General features: G+C 39.9%; 1 protein-coding gene across 3 annotated transcripts in view; it reads left to right on the top strand.

Moving 5' to 3' along the window:
* NFKB1 (nuclear factor kappa B subunit 1) overlaps positions 1 to 25891 on the top strand; it is a 128873-nt gene that overhangs the window by 65354 nt on the left and 37628 nt on the right. For all 3 annotated transcript variants that reach the window (XM_028506770.2, XM_036025942.1, XM_036025951.1), the window contains one exon: positions 18844 to 18992. In XM_028506770.2, coding sequence (XP_028362571.1) covers positions 18844 to 18992 — 149 coding nt within the window. The remainder of the gene's footprint in view (positions 1 to 18843; positions 18993 to 25891) is intronic.

The following is a 25891-nucleotide window of genomic DNA, read 5'->3' as shown; positions in this document are numbered from 1 at the left end:
GACATCCCTGCCTTGTTCCCAGTCTTAACGGAAACACTTTTAGTTATTTCCCTTTGAGTATGATGTTGACTGTGGGTTTGTCATCTGTGGCCTTTATTATGTTGAGATATGTTCCCTTTATTCCCACTTTTCTGAAAGTTTTTATCATAAATGGCTCTGGATTTTATAAAGTGACTTTTCTGCATCTATTGATGGGATCGTGTGATTTTAATCCTTCATTTTGTTTATGTGGTGTATCACATTTCTTGATTTGCAGATACTGTACCATGCTTACTTACATCCCTGGAATACATCCCACTTGCTCATGGTATATGATCTTTTTAATGCACTGCTGGATTCGGTTTGTTAATATTTTGTTGATGATTTTAGCATCTGTGTTCATCAGGGATATTGGCCTCTAATTTTCTTTCTTTGTAATGTCTTTATTGGTTTTGAAATTAGAATAATGCTGGCCTCATAAAATTAGCTTGGGAGTCTTCCTTCCTCTTGAATATTTTGGAATAGTTTGAGAATGATAGGTGTTAGTTCTTCAAAGGTTTGGTAAAATTCACCTGAGAGCCATACAATCCAGGACTTCTGTTTGTTGGCAGGTTTTTGTTTTGTTTTTGTTTGTTTTACTGCTTCAATTTCATTAATTGTAATTGGCCTATTCAGGTTTTCTGATTCTTCCTGATTCTGTTTTGGAAGATGGTGCTTTTCAAGGAATTTATCCATTTCTTCCAGATTGTCCAATTTGTTGGCATATAGTTGTTTGTAATACTTTCTTACAATCCTTTGTATTTCTTTTATGTCAGTTGTTACTTCTCTTTCATTTCTGATTCTATTTATTTGTGTTCTCTCTCTCTTTTTTCTTGATGATTCTGGTTAAAGGTTTTTTAGTCTTGTTTATCTTTTTAAAGAACCAGCACTTGGATTCATTGTTCTTTTGTATTGTATTTTTAGTTCCTGTTTTGTTTTGGGGTTTTTTTTTGCTCTAATCTTTATTATTTCTTTTATTCTACTCACTTCAGGGTTTGTTTCTTGTTCTTTTTCTAGTTTTTTTTTTAAATGTACATTTAGATTGTTTATTTAAAGTTTTTCTTTTTTTAATTTTTTTAAGATTTTATTTATTTTATTTTTAGACAGTGGGGAAAAGAGGGAGAAAGAGAGGGAGAGAAAGATCAATGTGTGGCTGCCTCACACGTGCACCCTACTGAGGACTTGGCCTGCAACTCAGGCTTGTGCCCTGACTGGGAATCAAACTAGTGACCCTGTGGTTCACAAGTCAGCATTCAGTCCACTGAGCCACTCTAACCTGGGCAAGATCTTTCTTCTTTCTTGAGGTAGGCCTATAATGATATGAATTTCCCTCTTAGTGCTTCATTTACTGTGTCCCATAAATTTTGGGTTGTGTATTCTCATTTTCTTTTGTATCACAGTAGCTTTTGATTTCTTCCTTTATCTCATTGTTAATCCATTTATTGTTTAGTAACATGTTATTTAGCCTCCATATCTTAGTGTTTTTTAATTTCTTTCTTGTGATTGATTTCTAGTGTTATACCATTGTGGTCAGAGAAAATGCTTGAAATGATCTGTCTTCTTAAATTTATTGAGACTTGTATTGTGGCCTAACATGGTTTATTCTAGAAAATGTTCCATGTGCACTTGAAAAGAATGTATATTTTGTTGCTTTGGGATGAAATGTTCTGAAGATACCAATTAAATTCGTGTTGTTTAAGGCCATGGTTTCCTTTTTTTGTCTGGAAAATTTATCCATTGATGTCAACAGGTGTTAAAATCCCCTACTATGACTATATTACTATTGATTTCTCCTTTTATGTCCCATCAAGATTTGCCTTATATATTTACGTGTTCCTATGTTGGGTGCATAAATGTTCACAAGGGTTGTATCCTCTTGTTGGATTGCTCCCTTTATTATTATATAGTGTCCTTCTTTGTCTCTTATTATAGCCTTTGTTTTAAAGTCTATTTGTCTGATACAAGTACTGCTACCCCAGTTTTATGTCCCTTTCCATTTGCATGAAATACCTTTTTCCATCCCTTTACTTTTAACCTATGTGTGTCTTTCATTCTGAGTTGGGTCTCTTATAGTCCATTTATATGAACTTTGTTTTCTTTTCTATTCAGCTATCCTGTGTCTTTTGATTGGAGCATTTAAGCCATTTACATTTAAAGTGACTATTGGTAGATACATATTTATAGCCATTTTATTCTTTCAACTATGTTCCTCTTTCTTCTTGCTCCTCTTCTCCTTCTGTTCTTGTTCTTCTTGTTCCCTCCTTCTCCCCCCTCTTCTTTCTCCTTCTCTTCTTCTTTATCTTCTTTTTCAACATGCCCTTTCACATTTCTAGTAATATTGGTTTGTTGACAACAGACTGCTTGAGCTTTTTCCATGTCTGGGAAGCTCTTTTTTCTCCTTTAATTTTAAATGATAGCCCTGCTGGAGAATGTAGTCTCAATTGCAGGTCCTTTCTTTTCATCATTTTGTATATTTTGTGCCAGTCCCCTCTGGCCTAAAATGCTTCTGTTGAGAGACTAGCTGAATCTTATGGGAAGCTCCCTATTAGGTAACTGTCTTTCTCTTGCTGTTTTTAACCTTTTCTCTTTATCTTTAACCTTTGCCATTTTAATTATGTGTCTTGGTGTGGGCCTCTTTGGGTTCATCTTGTCTGGAACTCTTTGCACTTCCTGGATTTGTGTGTCTTTTTTCTCCACAAGGTTAGGGAAGTTTTTAGTCATTATTTCTTCAAATAGGTTCTCAACCCCTTGCTCTCTTTCTCTCTCTCTTCTCTTTCTGGTACTTTCATGATGTGGATGTTGTTACTCTTAATGTTATCCCCCAAATCCCTTAAATTATTTTCATTAAAAAAATTTGTTTTTCATTTTGCTGCCCTGATTGTTTCCTGCTACTTTGTCTTTCACACTGTTGATTTGATCCTCTCCTTCATCCAACCTACTGTGGTTAGTGTCTCCTTCATTTCAGATATTGTATTACACATTTCTGACAGGTACCTTTTTATGGTTTCTGTTTCTTTTTTTATGCTTGGTTTCTCTTTGTTGAAGTTCTTGCTAAGTTGTTTGAGCATCCTCATAACCATTTTTAACTCTATATCTAGTAAATTGCTTACCTACATTTCATTTAGCTTTTTTTCTCTGGAGAATTCTCTTGCTCTTTTATTTGGGTCATGTTCCTTTGTCTCCCAGTTTAGCTGCCTCTTTGTGTTTGTTTCTATGTATTAGGTCAGAGGTGATTTTCAAACTTTTTAATCTCATGACATACATAAACTAATTACTAGAATTTTGTGGCACACAAAATATATATATTTTTTGCCAATCTGACCAAAAAAATGGGTGTAATTCTGATTTATTCCCACCAGACATCTAATATGTTGGCTATTGTTATTTTTTATTTGACAATCTAAAGGAAAAGTGGTCAGTGTCCCTGACTAAATAGGTATTAAATGCTTTAAACATTCTTGCAGCACACCAGTGGTGCAGTCTCCCTCAGCACCTGGTCTGGGTGCTTCCGGAGAGTCCCTTTTATGGGTCATGTGGGCCCTGTTTTGAATTGAGTCTTGATTTCTACTGGCCTATTCATGCATGAGGCTGACCCTCAGGCTTCCTGGCTGTCAAGATTGACCCATACTTCAAGGTTGGCTGACTGAGAGGTACAAGCTCCTATGAAGCTGCTGAACACACAAAGCGAACTTGCCTCAGCAGGGTCTTGTGCCTCCTGAGATCTCCCTTTGGAGGTCCCTCCCTTTAGTTTTTGAAGCTAATTGAATCCTGCTCTGAGTTGTCTGAAGCTGGCCACTAGGTGTTTTGGTTCTCAGCCTTTTGGGAGGGATTCTGGGCAGGCCAGTGTCAGATGATGCCTGTGACTGGCCCTGGGCAACCTGCTTGAGGCTACAAACTGATCCAGAGTTTGTGGCTACCTGTACTAGGCCTGGGTGTGCACAGTGAGGACCAAGCTGCACACCAACACCAGCTTTTACCGACACTGGTTTCAGAGGCAGGTCAGCAAAAGTCCCAGGGCACCCTGAGATCTGCCTCTGCCTGCTGGTTGCCTGTTGGGCTCAGTCACTGAAAGTGCCTTTGGTGGCACTCAAGTTGTATGAGGTAAGTTCTTAGTGACAGGTAGGGCGAGTGTGTTCACCAGATTTATACAGGTTCAAACTCAGTGTCAGTGCTGGGTCTGAGGTCTCTCAGCAAATGTCCCTGCATATATCATCAAATCTAATTGCTACCTGCTGGATGCTCACACACCTTTGAGGTGGGGTGAGGTCTCAGGGAGTCATCAGGGTTAGGCTGGCAGAGATTACCAGGCCCAAACAGACCAAGGTTTGGCTTTGGGAAGGGAGGGCTCTGCGCTGCTCGGGTGTATGAGGGGAAAATGGCCCCCATTCTAAAGCCACAGAAATCAGTCTGTCCTAGATTCTGCCAGGAGCCTGATCTCAGCTGGTGTCAGGCCTCCAGGAATCAAGAGGATGTGAGTAGTGGTTTTTCCCATGAGGTGCAAGTACCAGTCAGCCTTGGGGGACAATGGGGACAGTGCCCCCGCCCTGAGCCACACAACTCGGTCTGTCCTTGATTCTGCCCAAACTTCAGCAGGGTGGAGCCACCAGGAGTCAGGAGGGCAGGGCTGGCTGGGAGCCCAGGGTGTGCCTAGTGGATCTCCCATCAGAGGAGGTGCCAGTCAGACTCACAGGAAAGCGGAGGGAATTGGCCCTACCCCAAAGCCACACAACTCAGTCACTGTCACCCCCTGAGCCTGCCCAGATCTCTACACTCCAGGCTAGGCAGCTCTTTCCTCAGTAGGGCTCAATCTCTGCTGGGTGGGGCTACAGGAAGTACAGAGAAGGGGGCTATTGCTCTTCCTCAAGCTGATGCCATTTGGAAGGGAATGTTCCACCCAGGAAAGATGGTGTCTGCAGTCTGGGAGGTTTACTCAGCATAGGGGTCCTGTTGGCTGTCCCTTCAGCTCTCTCCCCAGAGCCACACAACCCAGTCTCTCCTAATACTGCTGTAGTCTGCTTTGCCCTCCCTCCACCAGAGCCCAGGGTGGGTGGCTACACGTGAGATTTTGTGTGTTGGTCCTTTAAGAGGGTCCATGTCTCTAGCAGACTCTTGCTTCTCACTGGAGGACAGAATCCCTGCTGAGTTTCACAGCCAGATGTTATGTGGGTTCCTCTTCCTGGCTCTGGTGCTCTGGGCTAGGGAGCCTGGCTTGGGGTTGAGACCCTGTGCTCCTCAGGGGGAACCTTTGCAGCTGACATATCCCTCCAGAATCTCAGCCACCACTCGTGGGAGCTGGGCCAACCCTTTCAGCATTTCCATCCTTCCTGTCATTCTCAATGTGGCTTCTTCTGTAAATTCTTGTCTATAAGACTTCTTTTCAACTAGTCTTTGGTTATTCAGATGGATTGCTGAATAATGTAGTTGTAATTCTAATTTAGTTCCAGGAGGAGGGGAATGTAATACCCACCCACTCTGCCACTATCTTGGATCTCTGGAACCAGCCTTCGACAGTTGTTTTCGACACATCTTACCATCTTGGCCAAACCCCAGTGCAGTGGCAAATTGTATGTCAGGGTTAAGTTGTACCTGAAAATTGAATTTATAAAAATTAAAGATGTTTTAGCATCTCTGCCACCAGTCTGTCTGTAAGTAAAAGTTACTTTTCTCATTGGAAAAGCCTAACGGAGTACAGGTGCTTCAGAAAATTATAATAACTTTCTTATAAATAAAAATAGTGCCAGGGTTACATGTTAACTGTGATTTCAGGCCAAGGAGTTAGTAAAATTCATGTTCGTTGGCTTCATATATTCACCTTTGCTGGGACTTTTCAGAAACTCCTCATGCAGTACCTTATAGTTATATTAGTGAGGTGAATTCTGTCACATGACATAACCCTTCAACAGACCCTGAGACAGGATAGTGCAGTGGGCCCTGCAGTTAGTGCCCTTTCTGAATGCTGCCAAGGAGCTTTGCACCACTTTGCTATTCCCTCCTTCCTCAGAGTAGCTGGATTCACTCGGGCATTAGTTCTTCAAATGAATATTGGATAAATATAGGTACTGGTTCTGTACTGGTAGTTGTAGAAATATAAATAATAGCACCTTTGTCTTCAGAGATCAATCGGTGTAATAGAGGAACTAAGATATGCCCTTAAACATTTGAAATATGATAATATTATTTGTTTTATTCACCACTAGATATCCAGCACCTATACCATTCATGTAGTAATTTCTGAATAAAACAGTTTTTGAAGGAAAGAGTGAGTGACCAAATGGCTCTGAAGTAAAGATGATCTTATGTGAGCCAGCCATGTGGGGTGCTCATAAATGACTTTGAGGCAGAAATTGGACTTTGGGCCAAATAGCAAGAGAAGGGTAGAAACTTGAAAGGATAGACCTAACTAGAGAAGGCAGTACAAGCAGAAAAGTCAGCAGCAGTGGCTCAAAATAGAAGTCACTGAGAATGAATGGAATGGTGAGTAATTCTGCTGGCATGAACAATATAAGGGAAAGGTGGGAATAAAGCTAGACAGGTACAATAAGGCCAAGTTGTACAAGGCTCAAGAATTTAAACTGGATTTTGTAGAAAATGGGTAGATCATCTAAGTTTTAATATAGAAATGATACGTTCTGATCAGCATTATGCTTTAGAAATGTAAATCTGGTAGCAGTATGCTAAGGGATATTAGCAAAAGGAAAAGGCAAAAAAACACAAATTTAAAGAATTGCAGTGATTCTTCCCTGGCTGGTGTGGCTTAGTGAGTTCAGTGCCAGCCTGTAAACAAAGGGTTGCTGGTTCAATTCCCAGTCAGGGCACATGCCTGGGTTGTGGGCCAGGTCCCCATTTGGGGGCATGTGAGAGGCAACCACACATTGATGTTTTTTACCCTCTCTTTCTCCCTCCCTTCTCCTCTCTCTAAAAATAAATAAAATCTTTAAAAAAAAGAATTACAGTGATTCCTCATATGTTAAGCTCAGAATAAGGGCTGAGATAGATAAATTAAGCCAATGAGAATAGAGGAAAGGGACACAGGTCAGAGGTTTGTCAGGGTGTGGGGCTGCCACCTGGCCAAAATTTGACAACTGATTACACGTGGAAGACAACAGAGGACTTCACGATGAAGGGAAGATTTTGGTGCAATTGCTTAGAAGGTTGTACTCCATTTAATAGGGGGTAGAGTCGGTTTCAGAAGGAAGGCAATTTGTTCAGTCTTGGACAAAGTGAATTGTAATGATGTTACAGACAGGAAATTAAGCAGACGAGATTTAAATTACGAGCATCTGAATGGAGTAGTACTTAAATCTGAGAGACTAGATAAGAGTATCAAGAGACTGATCATGATGAAGATTAGAAATAAACCAAGGACAGATCTCTGGCAAAACTTTTCTTTGGGGAAGAGGGAGAGTGCCTTCACAGAAGCGTACAAAGAAGTGTGAGGAAAGAGTTTTAGGAGGGAATGCTAACACATCCCTGGCTTCAGAGAGGTTAAGATGAAAATGGCTAGTGTGTTTGGAAACATGGAGTCAGTCATGATCTTTAAACATCTCTTCATTTGAGGAAGGGTAGGAGGTTCAGCATTGGTGACTAGAGCTTTTCTTGCATATTTGGTAAGGAAAAAGAGAATGGCACCCAAGCAGGTGTGAGTACCTTTTAAGAATCTTTCTCATTGAATTGTAGAGAAAATCAAATGAAAGTCTGGTTCTGTAGGTTGTAGTATAGTGCCTGGCCCATAGGTTTCAATAAATGCTAACTGTTACAGTTGTCGTGGTCGTCATCATCATCATCATCATCAGGAAAGGGGTTCTGTGGAATAAGAAAGAAGAGGGTACATGTTTTGTGGGCTAAAGGGAAGGGTCCTTTGGAGAGGAGAGGACGAGGGTAATTCAAGGGGGTCTGGAATAAGGATGACATTAAGGGCAAAACCAGAGTGATTAGTCCTGGAAAAGGGAACAGATCTCCATTTCTCTGAATTAGGAGAGGATATGTGCAATAACAGGGACATTTTGAGCCTGAGTACCAGTAAGGAGAAGGGAGGCTGAGGAGACACGCATGCAGTGGTTTGCATCCTCTCAGTGAAGCCAGAGGAACTCTCCACTGCAGATAATCTGCTTAAGCATGAAGAAATAAGAATCACAGTCATATATCTGAGACATTTTAAAGTATCTCCTTTAAACCTCATGAAAATTCAAAGATTATATATTTGTATTCACATTTTACAGATGGGGAAACAAGTCAAAAAAGCTAAGTAACTTGCCCAGGAGGGCGCAGCCAGCAACAGCAGGAGCCAGGGGTCAGAGCAGGTCTGTCTGACTCCAGAGCCTGTGCTCTGCATTGAAAAGAAGCACAGCAGTTGGAGATCTTGGAGGTGTAGACTGGCACTGTGTCATGATAAGGTCCTGTGGGGTGGTTATTCCTGTCAGTCACCAGAGTGAACGTCATAGAAAGTGCATCTCATTTAAGGAATAAGAGGATGTGAAATTGAAGTGATTCAGAAATGTGAATTCTGGGTATCAATCACTGAGGGTGATAATAAGGCAAGAAACAGAAAGGGTTTGGGTGAGGTACTAAGACTTCAGTACATGGGAAAATACCTTATGAGCAACAGCAATGAGAGTGGGAAGAGGGAAAGACTAGGGATGTCTTGGACTGTAAGAGGAGAGCTGCTACTTGGTTTCCCAGGGCCGATGATTCAAGAGTCACCTTCCCTTCACTTTCTTACAGCTGCCAGAATTCCTGCCCCTCAGCAATAGATTCCCCTCACCACAGCAAGTCCAGAAGCCCGGCCGTGCCCCGCCCCCATCACCCCCACCCTAGCCACACACAGGCACTTTGCCAACTTAGGCTAATGTCCTGCTCTGGTCTTTAATGCATCCTCATGTAAGTAGCCTACTGAGAGGCTACTCTGGGATCTAGCCAGTTTTTAAGAATGACAAAGTAACAAAAGGAAGAATATAGTTAACCTTATTTTTACCTACTACCTAACACAACTCTTCATATTTTCATAAATTGCCTTCCATAGATAACATTTTGATCGTGCATTCATTAAAGAAGTATTGAATGCCCACAGTATGACAAATACTGCACGCACTGGGGATATAACAGGGGAGAAATCAGTATCCCCGAGTTTATAGAGCTTCTGTTTTCATGGGGAAGGTAGGAAACAAAGAAAATTAGTAAACTGTAGCATTTTAAATAGTAACGAACACAGAAAAGTAAAGCAGGGGAAAGGAGGAAAGAATGCAGGGATTGGAGTATGGGAGTGGTTATATTTTGCAGAGGGGCGGTGATGAGTGAAAGCCTGCCTGAAAGAAGAGCATTCCTGCCAAGCCTGAAGGAAGGTACGAGAACATGCAAAAAGAGGGTTCTAGGCAGAGGACAGCACACACAGGCGCTTCCAGGTGGGAGCTGAGCTGGCAAGGTCAGGAGCCGTGAGGAGGTTGATGTGGCTGCGTAGGATCAGTAAGAAACAAAATTGATGAGGAAAAGGAGGGTTAGATTGTCCAGGGCCTCATATGCCATTGTAAAGACTTTGGCTTTTAAGATGGAAAGGCATTGGAGGTTTTGGGTTTTTTGTTTTTTTTTTAACTTCTTATGTAGAAAATGTTAGTCATATATACATGGAATAATATAATGAGTCCCCTTGTGGTACTAATCATTCAATGTCAATAGCTTTCGCTTCTGGAGGACTTTGAGCAGAGCTACAAGTCTGGCATGACCTGACTTGAACAGAATCATGCAGGGCTGTGGGAAAGCGGGGGAGGCACAAGAAACTTAGACAAGAGCAAAAACTGAGGAGATCCTGGAGGCTTGAAACCAGTCAGTGGCAGTAAGGGGTAAGAAGTGGTTAGATTCAGGATATGTTTTGAAGGTTTGACTAAGATATTATATAGTTTATGCTTTGTTCAGAAGAAGAGTTTGAGAATGTACATAGTGTAGTAAGGAGGGTAAGAAATATAGGGGGAAAAAATGGTACCAGGATACCACTATTTTAAACTTCATTTTCTGTTAAGAGTAAACCCAAGTTCCCAGTACAAGTGGCATATAAATGAACATTTGTAACACAGTTCATCCATAAATTACAAATTGTGTACTCCTTCCATATTCTTTTGCGACCATGGATAATTGGGCCACAGATTTAGTTGTAATTTGTTAATGAAGTAATGACATTATTGAGGTACAAGTACCCCAAAATCCTTGGAGGCAGCAATAGTGTGCTACTTGATTTTCCGATTTATAAGAAGCTATATTTGATATAATGAAACTCAAAATTAAAACAGAGTAGCAACAAACAAAAAAATTCCAGGTCAAAGTATGACAGAAAACTTAAACTTTTAAAGCAGAGTTACATGTATACAGAGATTTTATTTGTCTTCTGTGTAGTTAATCAGACCTTCTTAGCCTGTCTCCTAGTATTTAATGGTGCAGTTTGCCCTTCTAATCCCAGCTTGACATCTGCACCACATGTGATGTTGCTCAAATAAGGAGGGCATTGAGCAAGGTGAAAGAATGGGAACACGTGAACACAGGTCCAGGAGCACTTTCTGTAGAAACAAGCATGTTTTCCACAGCAAGTGGGTCACAGAGGATATTTTCAGGTCATTCCACCTTCATAAGAACACCACACTTACATTCAGAAGACTCGGGATGGCTCCCAAGTTCCTCTGCATCCTGGCTGTCTGACCTTGTGTGAGGTCACTTGTTAATCTGAATTTCTGTTTCCTGATGTGCAGAATGAGGATGATGGTGCCAACATGGTCTCCCTCACAGGGTCACTGAGAGGCCCGGGGGTGACACAGACTACTTGTATATAAAAGAGAAGGAAAGAGACTGGTGCTTCCACAGTGCCTGCCATGTGCCAGGCACTGGGCAGTGCTCGCTGAGCCCTCTCAGGTCACATTACAGTGTGGGGCAGGAGGCTTAGCAAGGTGCTTGAGCTTGGGTGAAGCCACTGAGCTGGAAGAAGAAAGAGCTGGTATTTTATCTGAGATTGGATCAACCTGAAATCCCCTGCCTTAAAAAAAAACAAAACTAAACTAACTTTACCAAGCATCCTCCTACTCTATGCCAGAAACTGTTAAACATTGTTCTGTGCTATCTTGTTTAATAAAGGTTATCCTGTACTTCCTGGGTGCTCTACAAATAATAAAGACCAATAAAATCTGACAGTGTTTCATCACCAAGAAGATATATTATGAAAATAATGTTCTTCTGTTTCCCTTTCTTCTTCTCCCTCCCCCACATCACTCTCCTTTTCCCTGCCCTCTTCCTTTTCTTCATTTTATATTCTGACATGCAACCTAACAAAAAAGAATCAGTGCATAGTTTAATGATGTCTGTGGCATGATGTTTTTTATGAAGGAGGTTTCCTCTCAAGAGTGCACTTCTGCCACCTCACAACTCTCTTGAAGACCTTTCTCACAACACACACCAATAGAACCAAGCGAACAGGTTTTTCAGTAATAACCGTCATGTACCAACACTGCTATGAAAAGCAGAGCTACAGAACACTGGGCAGACCGACAAACAAAAGAAAAAGTGATCAAACCTCATGGCACCCAGTGTAATGCAAAATGTGAATAGGCTTTGGAAGCGAACAGACCCAGGTTCAAAGGGCTGCCCATCCAATCCAGTTATGGGAATGATGGCAGTTTACTTCATCTTTTCTTTTAATCAACTGGGATTTTCTTTATTTGTATCTATTTGTTCAAAATGAAGTCACAATCTTCTTAACACATTTGTTAGACCCCAGAATAGTAAGGTTTTCTATCTACCACTTGATCTGCAGGTCAAGTTTACTTCATCTCAGTGTGCCAGTGTGCCTTGGCTCCCTTGGCTGTGGAATGGGGTACCAGTACCCACCCCATAGGGCTGATGTGAAGAGCGACTGAGTTACCATGTTTCCCTCCCTTTCCTTCCTTAAAAGCAGTGAGTTAGAACATAGAGATATATGTATGCTGGGAATGTAACAAGCAAGAGAGATGGGACAATAACCCTGTAGTTGTCCATTGGTTTTACCATTGTTTCATTGCAGTAAGTTGCCTGTAGTTTTCCTTCCCTACTACAATGTCATTCCCCCAACAAGGGACAACAGTGGAGTTTTGTGGGTTAAAGTGGTGAGGAGCGTGTCATGGAAGAAGCAGGATTAAGTCTCACCCTTAAGGAATGGGTGGTTCTAGGTACAGAAAAGAAGGCAGGGACACCCCCAAGTGGTAGAACCACTTGAAGGAAACTCTGAGACATGGTGGTATGACTGAGGAGACAGGAAGTAGGACTCCCGAGAGAGCCTTTGCACATGCTGCTCTTCCTTTCGGGAATACTGTTCTCAACCCCCTCATCTCCTGCTCACCCCTTCCCTTATTCCTCTCCTGGTTTTCTTCCAGAGCTCAGCCCTCATTACTCCCTCAGGATGCTTTCTCACACTTCCTGACCAGATCAGATCCTTGCAGGAGACGTCCTTAGTGCCTCACTGGTACACATTTACGTTTATTGGGGAGATTCTTTGGTTAGTCTTGTTCCCACTCTTTAATTCCTGTAAGAACAGGGGTTGTGTCTCTTTTGTACTCACTGTGTGTCCCTTCACTCCCTGATTTACTTCAGGGCGTGAAACATATACGGGCTCAAAAATCCTCATTGACTAAATGGGTACAATTTGATCATCAGTGAGGTAATAGCCAGGACAAGAGAGTTGATATTTGAGATTGCTAATCCCACTAGGTTCTGAGTAATATATCAGTTTATTTAATCCTTACAAACAGTCCTGTGAAGTAAGATGTGTTATTACTTTCATTTTGAAGATGGACAAACTGATACTCAGAGATGTTAAGCATCTGCCCCTGTTGACCCATCAGCAAGTGGCAGCAGAGGGAGTTTAGCCCAGCAGCCTGGCTTCTGAGCTCCTGGAATTAACCACAGTGCTCTGCCGCTTTAGTGATACAGGACGAAGTTAGTACACAAAGTCAGGATAGATTTCTGTCGGAAAACTGCATTTTCCCCCTCCCTCTTCCTTAGTTATCATCTAATTAAAGTGATAAATTCCGTTCATCACTTCATGGGAAAAACTAAGCAGGAAAGAACGGCTTGATGTGCCATGTCTTACATTCATGCTGACTTTACATTTCTGCCGACGTGATTTGGTCACGTGTACTTGGCAAGTGAACTGAACATTTCAGATTCTAACTCCCAGAAAATTCTAGCCTACTTCTCTTAGTCACCTTTAAAGAATCAGTGTGTACTTTGCCAGAGCACGACAGAGTTGTTTTAAATAAAAGAAGGTGATTTGGCTAAGTTTGGTATTATCTGAGACTTTGATTTCTGTTTCTTACTCAGAAAGTAGATCTAGCCTGTGGTCACTAGTAGGTACTGAATCATAAAGCTCCTGGAAGAAAGGCTTAATTACATCAAGGAAGCCACAAAATCCTGAGCACCCCCAAGAATGACAGCAGTTCCTAAATAACATAATCATTACTGGAAAATTAATAAAGCCCAATAAAACAGGGTACTCTGGAGAAAAGACCCTAGGAATAAAAGTGGCTTTAATTAGTCATTTATACTAGCCACTTGCCTTCAGACAGGATTTTTTATTTTAATTATCTCAGGGCAGTTGTATTATTTAAAGATCCCTAGGTAGAGGAGTACATTAAAGTAATAAATAAGGTAGTAATTAACTCTTGTGTACTACAGTTACTTACTGGATAGTGTTCTAAAAACTTCACACTCATTGACATATTTAATGCTCACAACAAACCTGTGAGGCACTATCATTATCTCCATTTTACTGAGGAGGAATTGAACACTGCCCAAGGCCACAGAGCTGGTAAATGATAGAACTGTCTTCAAGCCTAGCCAGTCTGCCCATCAAGTACTTGTCCTTAAAATGTCCCCCTCATAGCCGATTACTTAAGTTGTCACTGCTCTCTCCTTGGCAGTAACTGAAAACTCAACTTATGTTTAAGCCACTAGTGTGTAATTAAGAGCCTAATATGCTTAGACTCTTTCAAAAACATTCCAGCCTTTCTGGAAGATACACTTGCTTTCTATAAGCTTAATTTTCAAGGAAAACACTATTCAAAGAAGTAAAAGGGAGGCTGAAGAAAAATAATCAAATTCTCCACAGAACAAATGAATTTCTGAATCAGCTGCAAATAGTTCTCAGCTGTTGTGGCATTTTATAAAATATCCTCCATCCTCCATGTTAGAATCCTGTTGTCCTCATTTGCCATATAATTCGAAAAATTTTTTTTTCTGTTTCACACTTCAGTTTTCTTCTTTCAGTCAGTATTTTGGAAAGTCCACAAAACCCAGAGTCGTCCTGGTCCTCACCCTGTGGTCTGTGTAAAAACCAGATGATGCCATGCTGACTTGAGCTCTTTCAAATGGCTCAGATAGCACATTAGTCACTGGCAAATTTTTCAGGTACCTGTACCTCAGAGACTACTCAGTTCCTCATTCTTGCCACCCCTTGATCATGAAGTAAATATCAAGAAAAAGATGTGAGTACTTTTTTGAGGACACCTCCCCACCTCTTTCTTTCAGTGACTGATTCCTTCCTTCACAGTGGTGACACTGAAGGGCCCAGATATTCAAAGTGACTGGACTTTAATTGCTAGATTCCTTCTGCTGTCCTGCTGAAGTGTAAAGCCTGCCCGATTTCACCTAAGTGAAGCATTTCAACATGCTTTACACCAGTGCATCTCTGTGCTTAGTGCTTTCACCGTTCATTTACTCCTGAAGAAGTCCCTGTATAGATGTCATCATAACAGAGCCTAATTTCAGATGTCAGCACCAAAGGCACAAAACTGGCATCAGTCATCCAGCGTATGTAGGATCAACAGTCAACTTTGGAGCAAATCCAGAATTTTTCATTCCCTCTCCTGCCCTGAAGGGCAAAGGTTTTCTGCCTGTTATCAAGGGAAAGCACTAGGTTCATAATTAGTTTTATGCCCAGAGGGTTTTTGAAAGTGCTATGTGTGTTTAAGAAATTGTTTATTTGTGGTTTGAGGTGGTCAAAACCTCATTTAATCCTAAATGTTCTTTGTAATCAGCTTGCTCTATAAGAAGTGGAGACCACTCCCACAGGTGGCCATGCTCCTCCGGAAGGGCTTTTAGAGGTTCGAAAGCAAACTCTTGCATTAGCTTTGGGTCAAGGTTCAGGCAGACAAGCCCCAAGGTTTTGGGGGGTGGGGCACACTGTGGGTTAGAGAGAAGTCTGTCTTTTGCTGGGGTGCATGGATCTTCTCTCCCCAAAAACCCTCTGGGGAATATCCCAACTCTTACCAACTTCTCCTCAACTCTTACAATGAGAGATTGGATTGGGGAAAAATCCATACTGAAAAAAATCCTAACAAAAGCCTGCATCAATGGAATCTGAATCTATTTGTTGAAGCTATAGGAGAAGTAGACTGGTTGAATGGGATTCTGTTTAAAATACAAGAAATTTTATTGGCAAGTGTAGGTTCTTCCTCAAGTTTGCTAGATGGGATTCCTATCTATTGGGTTGGCCAAAAAGTCCATTTAGATTTTTCTTTAAAGTAAAAGACCCATTTTTCATTTTCATCAATAACTTTATGATTTGGATATTTTGAGTATGTCAGCTATCTCCTGCATGGTATAATGTTGATTGTTCTCTATTAATGTCTCAATTTGATCACTATCAACTTCAACTGGTCTACCCGACCATGGAGCATCGTCCAGTGAGAAATCTCCAGCATGAAACTTTGCAAGACACTTTGACACATTCAGTCAGTCACAGCATCTTGTTCATACTCTGCAAAAATCTTTTTTTTGCATTTTAGTGACATTTCTTTCTTGAAATAATAAGGCATCAATGCAAACAATGTGGCTTATTTTGTTACATCTTCAATATTAAAATGGCTACACCAAAATTATCCAACTTCGATGTTTTTTAAAAAATGCACACTGAGACAGCCATGTGCAAAAAAATGAAGCTTGAACACCAACTTACACCATATACAAAAATAAATTCAAGGTGGATAAAAGACTTAAATATAAAACGTGACACCATTAAAGTCCTAGAGGAGAACGTAGGTAGGAAAATCTCAGATATTTCATGAAGAAACTTTTTTACTGACTTGTCCCCTAGAGCAAGGGACATAAAGGAAAGAATAAACAAATGGGACCTCATCAAAATTAAAAGCTTCTGCACAGCTAAAGAAAATAGTATCAAAATTAAAAGAGAACCAACTGTATGGGAAAACATATTTGCCAATGATATCTCAGACAAGGGTTTAATCTCCAAAATATATAAAGAACTTACATGACTACACTCTAAGAAGACAAGGAATCCAGTTAAAAAAGTGGGCAAAAGACTTGAACAGACACTTCTCCAAGGAGGATATACAGAAAATCCAAAGACACATGAAACGATGTTCAATATCACTAGCTATCAGAGAGATGCAAATTAAAACCACAATGAGATACCACTTCACACCAGTCAGAATGGCCATCATAAACAAAGCAACAAACAACAAGTGTTGGATAGGTTGTGGAGAAAAGGGGTCCCTAGTGCACTGTTGGTGGGGCTGCAGACTGGTACAACCACTATGGAAAGCAGTATGGAACTTCCTCAGAAAACTAAAAATGGATCTGCCTTTTGACCCTGTGATTCCACTGCTGGGACTCTATCCTAAGAACACTAAAACACCAATCCAAAAGAACCTGTGCATCCCAATGTTCATAGCAGCACAATTTACAATAGCTAGATGCTAGAAGCAGCCAAGATGCCCATCAGTAAATGAATGGATCAAAAAACTATGGTACATTTACACAATGGAATTCTATGCAGCAGAAAGAAAGGAGCTCCTACCCTTTGCAACAGCATGGATGGAACTGGAAAGCATTATGCTAAGCAAAACAAGCCAGGCAGTGAAAGGCAAATACCATATGATCTCACCTTTAACAGGAACCTAAACAACAAAACAAAGAAACAAGCAAAATCTAACCAAAGACACTGAAATAGAGGACAGGCTGACAGTGACCACAGGGGAGAGTAGAGGTAATTTCAGGGGACATTGGGAAGGGTTCACAGGAACAAACTTAAAGGATACATGGTCAAAAACTAGGGGGAGGGTGGTAATGGGAGGGAAGTGGGGAGGGGTGGGGGGGCTGGACTGGGAGTAAAAAAAGAGAAAACTGTATTTGAACAATGATTAAGATAAAATTAAGAAAAAAGTTTTTGATTCGGGTCAAAATGGAGGCATAGGTAAACATGTAATAAATAAATAAATAAATAATAAAAGAAAATTTAAAAAATAAAATAAAAAATGGTTCAAAATAAAAAAATGCACACTGATATGACAGCTGTCACAATACAATCTAACAAAATTGTTTTGAACGAAGACAACTAAGTGCTACTTAGAGCCATGTTACAGAAAAAAACCAACAAACTTTTTGGCCAACCCAATACTTTCTTTCCCTTCTGAGCTAAAGACTGTGCAGATTAAAATATTTCTAATGGTTGCATAGTTGAGAGACTGAGTTTAAGTCATGCACTTCCTCAAAAATAAACAATGTGAGCTGAAGAGACAGGATGACAAACTCTTAATCCTGAGAGTCTTGTGTACCAGGAAACCTGCTCGGTTCTAGGCAAACCAGGAGGGCTGGTCACCCTTTGAGGAGATATAGTGCATTTCCAACAGTTTGGCTGAATTTTCAACAGGATTCTGACTTCCAGATTCAGGAAGGTAAAAATAAAGCCATAATCTTTTCTGTTAATATGATTTTAGTGTTCGGCTTTCTCAAGGAAGTACTCTGTGGTATGCTTTAGAGGTCTGAGGACCAACTAGAGGAGAAAGGGTGTCCAACCTCTCTTTGCTTAAAATACAATTATCGACCTGACTGGTGTGGCTCAGTTGGTTCGACATCATCCCACGAAGCAGAAGGTCATCGGTTTGATTCCCAGTCAGGTTGTAGGTTCCGTTCCTGGTCAGGGTATGGCAACTGATTGATGTGTCTGTCTCTCATCAATGTTTGTCTTCTGTTTTTCCCTCCCTTCCCCTCTCTCTAAAAAATAAATAAATAATTTTTATGTAATTATCCCCATGCTGTTTCCTTTGCATTGCTTTCATTATCTTTTCAACAGTATAACAATAAAAAAAGATGTTACCTTAAGTGAAAACCTTGATTTTATAAAATAAGAGCTAAATAGGTGTCTCATCTAAGGATTTGCACCTTGGAAGTACATGTGTTTGAACTGAAAAAAACGGACCATGACCTGGGCATATGTAATTCAGTTATCAGAGGTCAGAGCAGAGAGTGCTGGCGGAAGTGCCCTGACCAACCACTGCAGGCCCAGCTGTCTGCTGACAGCCTGTACAGCCATGTCCCTGGCAGTCTCTCCCCTGCCCAGTCTCATGACAGACACACAGGACACACTGTTCCTGCTCACGTCTCTCCTTCCTTTGATTTCCATTATCTTTCAATCCCAGTTCCATTCTGATGGGTCCTTAATCCAGCTGTTATGACCAAAGTTGTGGTGAGGGCATTCTTAGTTAGTGGGCAGAGGATACTCCACGGCTTCACAGCGTCCTCTTTAGGATGTTCCAACTTTAACATTACAGACTGTATTATATGTATGAACTGCTTGCTGGAGTAGATCCTCCACATTCACAAAAACCACCACTGGCATTGATTTATTTCCATCCTACCAGTTGTTCATCACATATTTTTAAAAATGGAGCTGTGGTCATATATGTATAGGTATGCCTAATTTTGTATCATATTTTTTATACTTATGGGCTTGTCCTAAGCATTTTTCTACATTGCAATATAGTCAGATGTACTAACTTTAAAAATGTGTTTCTTACATAGATCTGCAACTATGTGGGACCTGCCAAGGTTATTGTTCAGTTGGTCACAAATGGAAAAAGCATCCACCTGCATGCACACAGCCTGGTGGGGAAGCACTGTGAGGATGGGATCTGCACTGTTAATGCTGGACCCAAGGACATGGTGGTCGGGTAAGTGAGGGGCCATGCTGCTAGGACATGACACCCAAGGACTTAGACTGAAAAGGCTCTTTTCATTAGGGGCATTTCCAAGTCCCTCAGAAGGCCTAAAAATGAAAATGTGTTCCTTACTTGGGTTCTAAGGCATAAGGTACCCACATGCCTGATTTCCCTGAGACAGCTCAGTTTGCACCTGTGGTCCTGGCCTACTTACTTACAACACCCCTTTTACTCTCAGAAGTGGCCCAGTTGAGATGACAGATTACATGGTCATTTGACCCATGACACATTTGTGCCACTTTTAGCAATATTTTTCATCTGGAAATAAAATAAAAGCAAATTAGAAAAAAACATAACTATAGCAAAAATCAACACTTTATGAATGCCTTTATGCACTTGATGATTGCTTTAATGAAGTGTTGACTTGATTTATAGTGTGAACATTTTGAGCATGAAGTGAATAGATAAATACTGTTTTCATTCTGTGCTACTTAGAAAGTGTTCACAGATAAGAAGCCAAGGAATGAAATTTGTTTGGGCATTAATTGGACTTAAAATGTAAATACAAAGTGATATATTCATTTAAGGGTTGGTCAGACAGCTCAAACAATCAATTTCAAATGAAAGAAATATTATAAAAATAATTTCAGTGTAAAAGAAGTAAGAATTTTTATTGATTTTATTTAAATTTTTAAAATATCTTTCAGGGTTTCCTAATACTGGCTTAAATAGTTTATGATAGAATCCCAGTTAATCTAGACTATTCACTCAAAAGAAAGGAATTGCTTAAATCAACTGTAATTAAGCTGATGGTAGCATTTCAGGCTTTGAATTCCGATCAAGTTTCAAGTTGGTTGTTACTGGGGAGGTTGAGCTTTCATGTTCCTAGGCATTTCTTTGTTTGACTGTGAAAATATTCAAGTGTGAAAAACCTAGAGAGAAAGCATTCTTTTAAGTCACTAAAATCTGATTCTTTTGATGTTCAAAAAGAAGAGACTCTAGATTGGAGGAAGAAGCTTAAATTGATTTGAAAAATTCAACTGCACTCTATATAAACTTGTTTCAACATCCTCTTGAAAGATTGGCCTGCTTCCTGTTGTATGTCACAGTTGGTTCATCGTCTGGTTTGGATACCCTTACAGTTCCTGACTGACCTATGAGAGCTTTGAAGCGCAGGGTAATTGTCAGAGTTTCAGACTAATTGATCCTTAAGTATTTCTGCAGATTTACTCCAATAGGCTGCTGTCAGTTTGAAGTGTTTATTCTCTTTGGTCCTGTTTAATCTGTGATAATCACATCCTTCAGAGGAAACTGTAGATGAAGTTCCCTACTAGTAATATTTGTTATTATAAAACTTATAGTATGTTGTCTGTAATTTGGTGTTTCTGTGGTTTGGTTTGGTAATCTTTCAGGATTCTAGAGAGAGCTAATGGTTACTTATTTTGAGACCTACAACAATAGTCGAAGTACATTCCCTGTTTCCAAGGAAAGTGAGGAAATTCTTTACTCTTTTGCAGTGCTAGAGTATGGGGCTCAGTAGTTGGGAGAACTCATTCACTCAACAAACATTTTGATCATCTAAGCTCTTAATCTGATCATCAAGATGTCTAGTTGCAGGACCGTGGGATATCCTAACCTTATACAATCTCACTGAGAAATTTAATCAACAAGATGCCACTTGAAAGTTATAATAGACTCAGAAGACTTTGTTGTTCAGAATATTCTGTGAAATATTGGTACTCCCTTTATAAATTGATTTTTAGCTGAGAAACTTTTGCTTACAGTGTTTTCCAGGATGCAGTATTTCCTTCATGATTCATTTGTCTCCCTCTCCTCTCCCCTCTCCTCCCTTCTTCTTTTTTCCCCTCCCCTCCCTCTCTGATTTTTAAGTTTCCAATGTCAGAACCTGTTGCATTTCAGTAGGAAAAATATGCTAATAATCTGGAAACCAGAATTCTATTTCCATTTTTGTCACTCTCAACAGTAGGATTGGGGACAATTTACTTGACATCTCGAGGACTGATGCGGACCCTGGCTTGTGGGATCTGCGTCATTATGGACTTAATTTCTTCCTTTCTAAAATATGTATTGAGCTATAGAATTTATCTCCAGGCTCTTTACATCCCCATAATTGTAGACTGAACTAACATTAGCTAATACTATGAAATAACATGAGCAGACTTGCCACATACATATTTATGGTATGTCATTGATTATTTATTCAGTTCTAACTTGTAGGTAAGAAGAGCACACAGAGAAATTTAGGCAGATAGCCAGCACTGTTCCTTAGACTTGTCAATACTAGAAATGAAACCAAGATAACCTGTTTTCAGTAATATAGCTTAGGCTAAGAGTAGTATATGTTTACAGGGAGGGCACTGATCCAACACATCAAAAGTTGTATAAAAATGTAACTGAGAAGATAAAGAATCCTTAAATAATTAAAAACAAAAGAATTGCCTTTATTTGGAGTTCTCAGTAAAATTTAATTTCTATTTTCAAAGATATTTTACCTATATTAAAGTATTCATGATGGTAGGTTTGATTGCATTAACTTGGGAGATTTCCCCTTTTATTTTTTTTTAGTTAGCTTTAATTTTATCTTTATATTTCTTATTCATTGATTTAATTAGCCTTTAGTACTGGTCCTCATAAAAAAATCTTAGTTTGGTATTATATTTTTGGCCCTGAATATCAACAATTTGTTTCAACATCTTAGTTCTCTGAAATTTCCAGGTAATAGAAACTGTTACTTGACTTTGCTTTAAGCCACCACACTCACCCGCAAGCAAGCACCCTTCTTCTGCCTGCTTCCTGACAACCCTGATTTACAGAGATGTGAAGTGGTTGTTTTTTTAACTAACGTTTATGGCATGTATCATTTGGTAAGCACTAGAAGTAGATATATACTCTATTTTTTGTATCTAAAAAATACGAAAGAGGAACATGGCCTCCCACAAGGAGCTAGTGCAAACCATATTAAGTTGATGTTTTTGAGGGTCCAAAAACAATTAATTACTGGCAATTTCATATGGGTCAACCTTAGTACACACAAAAGGAGTATTTGGAAAAAAATGCACAAAGTGTGGACTGAGATTGCTAAGTATCTGTCCAATTTCCAAATTAGAATATGAGTAGGAGGTTGCTCTTAAATCTTGTGCCAGCAAGTCAGTGTTCAAGGCCAGTGAAGGGGCAACTGCAGCATCCCCACTCTGTGACCCCGGGATCCACACCTACCCAGAGGGCAGCAGCAGTTCCCAGATGATGATGATGATGGAAATGTCTGGCCCAGTGCAGAGGATTTCAAATCTGGCTGCTAATTAAAGTCTCCTCTGGTCACTTAAAAAAAAATCCTGACACCAAACCCCACTCCCCGAGATGCTGGTCTCATTGGTCTCGCACAGTGTGCAGCAGTGGTTCTCAGCCTTTAGGGTGATCAGAAATCTCCCAGAGGAGCCGTTAGAACACAGATAGCTGAGCCGCACCCTCAGGGTTTCTGATTCAGTAGGTTTGGGAAAGGACCCAAGAATTTACTTTTTAATACATTCTAGGTAGTGCTGATGCTGCTGGTCTAAAGACCTCACTTTGAAAACCACTGGTGTGGGGGAACATGGCATTTGTGTAAGAAACAGGATTGTAGTCTCAGTCATATTGTTAGCTGTGATGTCCTTTATTGGTCAGGTTTTATTAAAATATATATTTAAATACTGTAATAGTCACCCTTTGAAGCAAACAGTTCTGTGATTTTGATGATACTCATAAGCACCACTGTCAGTCTGTAGAACAATCCCATCACCCTCCAAAGTCTTTGTGTGCCCCTTTGGAGTCACCCTCTCCACCCACCCCAGGCCCTGGCAACCCCCGATCTGATTTCTAGCCTGGTAGTTTTGCCTTTCCAGAATGACATACAAATGGAACCATACAACATGTAGCATTTTAGAACCTGGCTTCTTTCACTTGGTGTCATGCATTTGAGATTCCTCCAGGTTGATGTGTATATCAGTAGTTTTAAATGAGGAAAAATGTATTATATCTGCCCACATATTTACCATTTGCAGTGCCCTTCCTTCCCTTTCATAGTCAGACTTGTCTGATTTCATTTTCTTCTGCCTGAAGCCCGCCCTTTACATTTGTTTGTGCTGTTGATCCACTGTTGATAAATTCTCTCAGTCATTTTATGTCTTTAAACTCTTTATTTCATCATTGTCTTTCAGAAATATCTTTGAAGAGTATAGAATTTTGACAGTGTTTTTCTTCCATGCCCTTAAATATACGCAGCTCTGGGGCCCTCTGGCTTGCCTTGTGTCCGACAAGAAATCCCATCATTCATATTTCTGTTCCTATTCACACAGTGTGTCTTGTTTTCTTCTAGCAGCTTTTCAGATTTTCTTTGTTTCACAGGTTTCAGCAATTTTATTATAATAGGCTTTAGTGTAGTTTTCTTCATGTGTCTTATGCTTTAGTATTCATTAAAACTCTTGGATCACTGGTTAAATTTTGAAACTTTTCAGCCATTTTTTAAAAATATTTTTTCCATTCCTCTTTTTCCTGTTCATCTGGAACACCAATCCTATGTATACATGGATGTGAAGTTGTACCACAGCTCAGTGATAATCAGTTCTTTTTACATTTTTTTTCATTTTTTAGCCTGTTTCATTTTGGATGGTTCTATCACTGTGTCCTCTCGTTTGCTCATGTTTTCGTTTGTTGTGTCTAGTATGTTCTGAATCTTTTCTAGTGTATTTTTCTTCTCTGACATTGTAGTGTTCATCTCTACAGGCTTGTTTGGGGTTTTTTTTTAATATCTTTTATGTCCTTACATAACATACTAACTTTTTGTTTTCTTGACCATTGACTAATGGATCATATCTATAATAGCTATTTCAGGGCACTTGCCTATAAATTCTGTGTTCTGTTCATTCCTGTATATGTTTCTATTAATTTATTTTTATCTTTATTATGAGTTATACTTTTCTACTTATTTGCATGCCTGGTAATTTTTTATTGGATGGCAGACATTTTGAATTCTGGATGTTGCATGCTGGATTATTTTTGTATGCTTTTAAATTTATTTTTGCTCATTGGAATGAAGGTAAATTTGAGAACAGTTTGATCCTTTCTAGACTTAATTTTAAACTTTGTTAGAAACCAGAGCAGTCTTTAGTCTAGGGTTAATTTAATATATTAGTAAGGCATTCCTGAATACTCATCCTGATGACTTGTGTCTTACAAGATTTCTTGAATTATTCTAGCCCTATCCTCCAAGAATTGTTTTGCCTGCTCCCTTCTGGTGGCTGTTTTCCCAGCCTTGGGTCATTTTCTCACATACATGCTCTGATAGTACTCAGCTGAAGACTCAAGGTGGAGCCCCTGTACATCTCTGAGTGTCTCTCTGTGGTTCTTTCCTCTCTGGTGCTTTGCCTGTGAATTCTAGCTAGCCCCCTAGGCCTCCTCAAATTATTTACTCTGTCTCCTCAACTTAGGCAGATCACCAGGTGTCGTTTTTGGGGTCCTGCTTCCTTAGCTGCAGCTTAGAAACTCTTAAGTATGAGGCCAGTATAATTGTTTCCCTTTTCTTAAAGATCACTGTCTCATGTTGCCTCTCGTCCAGTGTCTGAAATAGATTTTTGTGTGTGTGTGTTTTGTTGTTTAAGGTAAAAGGTTTAATCTGGTCTCTGAAACTCCATCATTATGTGAAGCAGAAAACTGACCTCTGCATTGCTTCATTTCTTACCAGAGTAAATTCACTACTCACATAATAAATAATATACATGAAAAGCACTTTATACATGATAAAGTACGCAATGCTACAAAGGTATTTGTCATTGCCATTATCTAGAAGAGCACCTCATCTTCCCATAGTTGTGGATGTTCTATGTAGGAAGGAGGCCCAAAAGACTAAAAGACAAAGAGGTGGTTTCAGAAATATTGCCTGTGCCCTAATGCATATTAGTACGTCATGTTTGCATATTTTTCTGTGCTGTATTAATTTATACATTCATTGATTCAACGGACATTTAGTAGATACCCAGTGTTCTAGGCACTGAGATCTCTGCCCTCAAGGAGCTTAAATTCTCTTAGTGTATTTTCTTCTCTGTGTATGTCTCAGCTATCCCATTTTTTTTCTTTCACTTCTGGACTCATACCTCGTTCGGTCTGTGGGCCCCTGCACAAGGGCTCATCTCATTCTGCCTTCACTCATATTTTCTTTCCATAGTTTACCTGGTCTTCCCACGCGATTATATTCTTCGTTTCACTCAGTCCAGTTGTCATAATATTATGTCTTTTCTCTACTAATCTTTTTTTTTTTCTTTCTGGATGAAAGCAAAAATAAAATAAAATTCCTTACAAAAGCTTACAAGGCTTTAAAAAATCTGTGCCACCCTTGCCCCTTTGAACTCCTTGACCTCTTCTTCATTTTCTCCTAGCCACCTCAGCCTCCTTGTCATTGTTGTCCTTGGAAAACAAACACCAGGCACGACCCTGCATCAGGGTGTTTGCACCACTGTTCCTTCTGCCTTGAATGCTCTTCTTCCACACGTCCACATCTTTCCCCTCACTTCCTTCAAGTCTTTGCTCAGTCGTTATCTGTTCAGTGAGGCCTTTTCTGGCCTCTCCCTATTTTAAAGTGTCATTCCTTCTTCTTCCTCTTCTATTCCCCATTCCTGCCATAATTTTCTTGGTAACACTTAGCACCTTCTAAGTTATACTGTAAAATTCATTTCATTTCTTTGCTTTGGTTGCACTAGCTAATAAATTCTGTGGAACTAGGGGTTTCTTTAATGCTGACCAGAGCAATTGGACACTACCTGGCACTAATAAGGAGCTGAATAAACGTTTGTTGAATGAATGAGTCTCCTCAGTAAAGTGTTTGTTTGTTTGTTGTATTACATTTATTGAATATACTTCTC

This window comes from Phyllostomus discolor, chromosome 1, assembly GCF_004126475.2.
Source record: "Phyllostomus discolor isolate MPI-MPIP mPhyDis1 chromosome 1, mPhyDis1.pri.v3, whole genome shotgun sequence".
Classification (NCBI taxonomy): domain Eukaryota; kingdom Metazoa; phylum Chordata; class Mammalia; order Chiroptera; family Phyllostomidae; genus Phyllostomus; species Phyllostomus discolor.
The sequence above is the reverse complement of the archived record's forward strand: the minus strand, read 5'-3'. Positions and strand labels throughout refer to the sequence as shown.